The 7,528-nt window shown below is 38.1% G+C and overlaps 1 protein-coding gene across 7 annotated transcripts; it reads right to left on the bottom strand.

Annotated features, from left to right (window-relative positions):
• Positions 1-2,003: 2,003 nt before the first annotated feature.
• LOC137806764 (U-box domain-containing protein 4-like) lies at positions 2,004-6,584 on the bottom strand. 7 transcript variants are annotated; one of them, XR_011080408.1, is made up of 6 exons: positions 4,849-6,584; positions 3,758-3,839; positions 3,621-3,673; positions 3,011-3,145; positions 2,432-2,592; positions 2,004-2,258 (listed from the first exon to the last, which is right to left on the bottom strand). XR_011080408.1 is itself a non-coding variant. In XM_068607037.1 (3 exons), the coding sequence occupies exons 1-2, from the start codon at positions 6,094-6,096 to the stop codon at positions 3,777-3,779; spliced, it is 1,311 nt and encodes a 436-aa protein (XP_068463138.1). In that variant the 5' UTR covers positions 6,097-6,584; the 3' UTR covers positions 2,394-2,592; positions 3,758-3,776. The 7 variants fall into 7 exon arrangements, 3 of the variants coding, with proteins under 3 accessions (XP_068463138.1, XP_068463137.1, XP_068463139.1); XR_011080406.1 differs by lacking the exon at positions 3,011-3,145; XR_011080405.1 differs by lacking the exon at positions 3,011-3,145 and having other exon boundaries at positions 3,621-3,839.
• Between the last annotated feature and the right edge of the window lie 944 nt (positions 6,585-7,528).

Genomic DNA, 7,528 nt, shown 5'->3' with positions numbered 1-7,528 from the left:
TGTTGTAAGTATATGCATCTATTTTAATTTATTTGATACACACCAAACTATACATATTAAAAATTTAATTCAATTTTAATTTCTTTATGATATTTCTTTTTAATTTTAATTATCTTTTTATCTAGAAAATTTTCGAATAAATTTATGTGACAAAGCATAGTATATATGATGTTAAACGTATAATGATGTGATCATTTTACTTTATTCAATTTATTCATATGTTTTTTCATTACCATTTGATTTTTGTACTCCAGGTGATATAATAACAACATAGAAATTAATATGCTTATTAAAATTTAAAGGCAACGTCGGCATACCGTCGACATACCTGGCATGTTATAATGATTATTTCATGGGTGTTACCTTGTGTGAAATAAGGAAAATTTTATATATATATTGTGGAGGTAGGAAAAGTTTTACCTAGCCTCTCGGTGAGCGCCAATGTTCTAGCCAACTCGAGGTAGGTCGGAATCTGGATGAGCTCCTAGTGGTCTCTTTTCAAGCTTTAGTGATTCAACCTTTCGGAAACGAGGGGGCTCCTCCTGCGATGACACTCCGACGCTCAAGTCAGCAAGAGCACAAAATATAATAAGTATAGCTTAGAATATGAGTTAAGAGTACTCCCCATGTTGGGTATTAAATGATATGAGATGATCTTTTATGTAGACCGAATTGTAACCTAACCCTATAATCTCTCTAAGTGGCCTAGGATAAGTGTGTCAAAGATAGATCCCCTTATTGTTGTTCCTTCTGATATATATTGACCATATTCTACGTAACATAGTCTAATTTTGCCTTTATTGAGCCATTAAGGGTGATTAAGTCTAATGAATAAAATTGATCAGAAAGAAAAAAAGTCAATGAATAAAGGATGACAACAGGATTCCGATTCTCATATTATACGTCGAACCCTCTACAGATAGAAAGAGAGGAGTGTTGAAGAAGGAGGATGAAGGCACTGAAGAAGGAAAGTAAAGGGGTTGTCGTGGAAGGAAGATGAAGGGGGAAAGTTGGGGAAGGAAGAAAAAGGGGCGCGTGAAACACAAGAGGAAGGATTTGAAGTCCAACTAGTCAAAAACCGACACATGGCCATTGGGAAGAGTAAGAGTCAAGTGATGGAACGCACAAACATAGATAATAAATGTGAAAATCGCATCCCTATAACGAATAAGGGTCATAACGAATAAGGGTCAGGAGGAGAGACTTCAGTATATACCCTCAATAGCTTGCGCTAGAGGTTGGGGGCATGTAGAGTGAAGGGTATAGACCCGCTCAACTTGATAATAATAGCCTCAGTAGCTTACACTAAAGGTTGGGGGCATATAGAGTGATGGGCCTGGGCCGACGCATAATATGAGAATCAGAATCTTATCCTTAACAGGAAACGTGCATCATCATTTATTCATTAGACTTAATCACACATAATGGATCAATAAAAGATCTATCTTTTACACATTGGTATATGATACACATACCTTAAGCTATTGATTGATGTTCTTGGACTAGGTTATTTCTACATTGTAAAACAAACCATATATTTATCTACCGTGTAAAATCACATTTACCCATACTTAAAACATTTCCTTTTATTTTAGTCCATTCTTTAACGGTAATTGTTGAATCCCTTGGTCCATTCTTTAATACGCTATTTAATATAGCAAAGGGATGCTACAATAAAATTTGTTAAATCATATGATCAGAATAAAATCAAATTAAATTATATTTTTTTAAGTTAAGAGATATGGGGACATTTTTGTTAAAGCATTTAATATGTTGTTTTTCTTAGATTTTACCTATCCCTGCACGAGAGAAGACTTAGTTAAAGTAGATTAAAATTCTATCTACTATAATATTATATTTAATTTTAAATTAAACTAATTGCATATTCAAAGAATAAGATTGAGGCAATTAAATCTGATAATTTTTACTCTGAAAAGTCCAATATACAATCACTATCCGTTAACATAGCTTTATAGGAAAAAATATTCCTCCGTGTCTTTAAATTCATTTAATTGCCTACCTTTTTATTAAAAAAATTAAAACAACAACTGGGAACCGTTGAGAGTTACATCTCTTTCTGATCGTGCATATGTAAAAATCAGCAATTTGAATATTAAATAGAAATTTGGTTAAAATTGCAATAGCCTAGCATGGAATAACTAAGAAGCGATAGTTTAACCAGCAGCAACTCATGCTTTTGCGTAAGAGAAACCACTGTCCCTCACCGAACAACTTCACCTTCGGATACAACCATCAACCTAATATGTACAAAACCTATGGTTATGATAACACCGACAGCTGATTAATTCGAAACTCTGTTACCTGCTGTGCCAGCTAATTGATGATTATTAATTTATTATAGACAACATTATTTGAAAAGGAAGAAAAAAATAAGAATGAAAACATAAGATGGTATTGAGGAAATTGGTACCACAGAGATGGAGATGGGTAGTTGTAGTCTGTGGTAGGGTTGGCCTGCATGGTGGCTGTGGGACACTGATTTGCCATACTGATGCAACTTGATACCACACCGCACGTGAAAGCGTGAGAATGGATAGCTGCTTTACAACAAGGAGAAGCAGCTTCACGGGCCTACAACATCATTACATTACACTCAAATCATCATCCTCAAAAACACTTTATCTCATCCTTTCACATTATTTCACATCCACCAAACATTTCTCTCTACATGGGGTTTTATGCACTACGGCATTAGCCACGATCCAAACAACCACTGAGAAACTGGGAAAACAAAAAGAAAGATAAATGTATCCCATAGATGACAATGCCTGTCTCAATTTAATTTATCAAAAGTAAAGTAGTGCCTTTACTCTTCTCAGGAAAATAGTTAGGGAAAAGTTCTCTAATTTTCTTAAAAAAAATATCTTATGCGGAAGGCTCAATGCTACACAACTATTTTAAATTTTTAATAGTGTCTTTAGTTTCCCCAAAACTGCGCACTGCTTATCTGTTGTAATTTTACACAAAACTTCATAAACGAGGAACCAACCTGCACCAAGTTGTTGCGTAAATCTTTGCAAGAACGGATATATCTTTTTCGTAACATCATAACATGTCTTAGAAAGAAAAGGTGATGCGTACTTTTCTGGGACTTGCCGGTAAGCATGCAAGACATAAAAAAATCCTGGCAATAACACGGCAATCTTAGAAAGAAAAGATACAATGTGTACTTTTCATATTTGCTGGTAAGCAAGCATGAAATCAAGAAGTCCAAGCTACGCGAAAGTCATTCAGTTAAAAGTTCTATCCCTGTTGGCGGGTGCAAGTGACTCCGAAAGGGTATTCAGTGGAAACTGATGAAGGTGATTAATGGCCTATGGCCTGTACGATACATGTAAATGTATCAGACTAACCAAATTTAAAGTTAAAACATGTTCACCAAGATAAAATATGAACACTAACAAACACATTCCAAGTGGTAACGTAATACAACCTCTGTATTTTCACTACAAGAGAGGCAAAAACACAAAAACTGAGCCAGCCTTTTCTACAAAAACTGACGTTTTCAAAAAAAAAAAAAATCTATGAAAAGGCTAATCAACATAAACTGAGACGACCTCTGGAAACATTACAGATTGAACACGGGAAAGCAAACTCACCAAAGCCTGGATTAAATCATTGAAGGGTCAGCCTACTGCAGTCTGGCTAGCTTCTAATTTAAAAGATCCACACTGTACAAAGTTACAACCAAAAAAGATATATGTACAACAACCAGTTACATTATACAATTACCTACCTATACGTAAATTACTTCTCTAAGGACTTGAACAGGACGCTTCATGTCTTGATTCTCTTAAATATCCAAGGAGTGTCTCAGCCTGCAAAACCAACAAGAGACTTCAATAAATAAAGTAATCAAACGAGAAAAATTACAGTCTCTGAGGGGGCAAACAGCAGAAGAAGAAGGCTTGTTTCTTTAACTAATAAAATTGTTTTGTCTTTAACTAGACACTGTATAATCTATTATCTAATGTTGGTGAAGTCTGCAAAATGCAAAATCCACACTTGAAGCATCTAACATCTTAAGCACACACAAAGGCCTCTAAAAATAGAAGAAAATATGCATAATAAGGCTAATAGTCCGTTTACTTTGTTTATGGATGAAAGGGTTGCATATCGACCTTGTATGTTACTTGCGGTTAACATGTTTATCAGGGAGAGCTGGAGAAAGAGTTGCAAGGATACATTGAAACATTTTCTGTGGAAAGCACATCTTTTGCATCACTTCCCTTCTAGAGAAGATAGGGAGGTTGATAAAATGCTTTCTGTGTCCCCCATTAGCACCCAATTCTCATACCTCTTCCATAAATGTTTAAAAAAAAAACTCTATTTTTAGATCAAGGATAATGAAATCATTTAACACCACTTTAGGGGTTTATCAAACCCAACAGAAGAAGAGGAGCGCTCACTTCTATCTAGCATTGCACGATGCCAAACAAAGTGATGACTGCGTACACCCCTCCCTCCCCTCTACAATTTTCTCTCCCCCCTCAACCCCGCCTTTTCTTTTTTTGACACCAACAGTAGGAATCAAGAGTTGATACATGATTACTTCAACTCTTCTATTGAAATAGTATATGATCATCAAATTGTGTAAAACCAACTCTTCTCCTAGACCTTTATTAAGTTGGGTTCTGAAACCAATAACTAATCATATTCTAATTAAAAAATTGGAGAATTTTAGGGGTGTTCCCGTATGTATATTATTTCACAAGCAAATCTATTCTATGTGTTTATTCAGTTAAAACATCAGAACAACTAAACATAACTGAGAAACAACAATACGCGGTGAGAGCGAAGGATATAGGAAGCAACAAACAAGCATACCTTGTGCTTAGCTCGAACAGAGCCGTTCTGAGAAAGAGCAACGAGAGGAGGAATCCCACCCTCTCTCACAAGCAAGCCTCTGTTACTAACACTGTGAGCACAGAGCTGAACAAGAGTCAGAACAGCGAACTCCTTCCCCTTCACCGACCCATCTTCGATCACTTCCACAAGCGCAGCAATACCACCTTCTGCCACGATCGCCTCCTTTCCCTCCTCAATCCCCGCCAAGCTGTTCAGCACCACCATGGCCTTGTCCGCCATCCCGCTCCCTTCCTCCGCCACCAGCTCCACCAGCGGCTTCACTGCTCCCGCGCTCACCGCCCTCTCTTTGTTCTGCCGCACCGAACACAGCTTATACAGCGTCGTCAGTGCGTCCTTCTTCCCTCTGTGAGACCCACTTAGTAGCAGCGAAACAAGCGGCGGTATCGCCCCGCAAGCACCGATCGAGATCTTGTTCTCCTCCACCAACGCAAGACTCATCAGCGCGCAAGCCGCGTTCTGCTTCGAAGTCTCCGTCCCTGTTTTAAGCACGTAAATCAGCGACTTCACCGCACCGGCATTCGTTATCAGCGCCTTGTTCTCCTCAAAAAGAGACAGATTCAGCAACGCCGTCACCGCGTTCTCCTGCGTCCACGGATCGCTGCACCGGAGCAGCGGAACCAGAGCAGGCACCGCACCGGACTCGCCGATCAGAGCGCGGTTGTCCGCTCTGTTCTTGGCCAACAGCCTCAGCTTCGCCGCCGCCGATCGCTTCACCGCCACCGACGGCGAAAGCAGTCCGTCGACGCAGATCTTCACCGTCGGCTGAAGATCCTCCGGCGAGATATTCTCGATTATCTCCGTGGAGAAACTCTCACGTTGGAGAAAGCCTAAGCAAGGCTCGGGCTCAGGTTCAGGCTCGCGGTCTCCGTCAACAGCAGGTTGGGAGGAGGAGAGGGTGGCGAGCCTCTGGAGCTCTCCCGAGATATCGCTGCTGCAGGCGGAGAAATCGCTCAAAGCTTGAGAGAGCTCGAGAAGTTGGTCCTCCGTAACGGAAGATTTAACGGACTTGGTGTTTCGCGTGGCGAGTTCCATGAGCGAATCGGTTAGGCTATCGGAGACGAAATTGGCGTGATCACGTCGGAATAATTTGGAGCGCACGGTTCGCATGGACTTGCCGATGTTTCTGTGAGCTTTGTTGGAAAGTGAGGAATGAGTATGAGTAGCTTCATCGGAAGTGGAATGCGAATCATTCTCCGCAGAAACCATTGTCGGTCGCAGAATGATAATTGATTATGCTCTTCTTCTCAATACTCCAACTCACATTGCTTCATTTTCTCAGTGGGAAAGTGTGGAGTGAGGGCCAATAACCAAATTTGCATTAATGATATCACCCAAACCTTTTTTTTCAAAATTAATTAATGAAGGAATTAAAAGCCTGGTTTTCGCTGTGCGTCTTTGGGTTGGTTTTTTCCTACAATCATAACACCGCCGTTCAGATTTGCGTTGCCCCAAGAAGAACCACGTGTTGCTGTTCCCAGGTCTCGCTATCCACACGCTCATTATTCATCTATTACTGTTACTATTTATTATTATGGACAAATGATAACCAAATAAATACTCCTATTTTTACTCTAATTTTTAATACTATTTTAGCCACATGAGGTTCTATTTGCCTCTATTTATTATTAATTATATTTTTAATCATGTAATACGTATTAAAGATGATTTTGCTTATTATATAAATTCAAATGTATCTTACCTTTATGGTTCACCAATGACCCATCACAAATATTGGGGTGGACCATGATACTACATAAACTAATAAAAGAAATTCTATTTCAAACTTCCTAACCAAACGTCTGAAAACTAATAAAAGCATTGGTCAGTTTTGGTGATGGCACCGCACCAAAATGACACTTCCACTGTACTTTACCTTTTTCACCCAAAACATCTACACGACTCTATGCTCCATAACCCTAGTTTATAGTAGCATTATTTTTCAGGCTAATAGAAAGGCAAACTATTAATAGGGTACATAAATTAGTAGCAATCAGTATAACACAAGCATGCATGACAGCTGTAGACTGAGTTCTGTCAAAACTGTCACAATATTTTTATAGTTTTTATTCACTCTTTGTTAGTGAAAGTGGCTTGTCAAAATTATTGTTCAAAAACGATAGTTCGAGAACTTAAAAAAAAAACTCCTTTACCATTCACTTTAATAATATATTAATATTGAATGGTGTTAATTATTACCTCATTTATTGTTTTGCTATATATTTTGGTTTCATTAAAAAAATCCATATATGGTTCGTTTAATTACAGAAATGTGTTAGAAAGAATGTAGGGTTGCATTAAGTATTAATGGATTAGTGTTTTAAAATGTGGTGATCAAAAGAATGCAGAAATATTAAATTGGATATGATGTTTCTGCTGGGTGCTCTTATAGCTAACAGATTTTGCTTGGTCGGGTTCGGTGGAGGTTGGTATTTTTTAATTATTAGTAGTAGTAAAATAATCTACTAATAATAGCAATTTTCTATGAATTGATAGACGGTTGAAAATTGCTTTGGCACTATATAGTATGAATTGATGAAGTTAGAAGGTGGAGAATGCTGCATCTACAATTAATTATATACTAACATCACTTAGAATCTATGTTTTGTGGCTAAGAGAGATCTCAGAGAAATCTTACACC

This window comes from Phaseolus vulgaris, chromosome 3 (assembly GCF_000499845.2).
Source record: "Phaseolus vulgaris cultivar G19833 chromosome 3, P. vulgaris v2.0, whole genome shotgun sequence".
In the NCBI taxonomy this organism is placed as follows: domain Eukaryota; kingdom Viridiplantae; phylum Streptophyta; class Magnoliopsida; order Fabales; family Fabaceae; genus Phaseolus; species Phaseolus vulgaris.
Note: the sequence above shows the minus strand (reverse complement) of the source record. Positions and strands in the feature narration are given on the sequence as shown.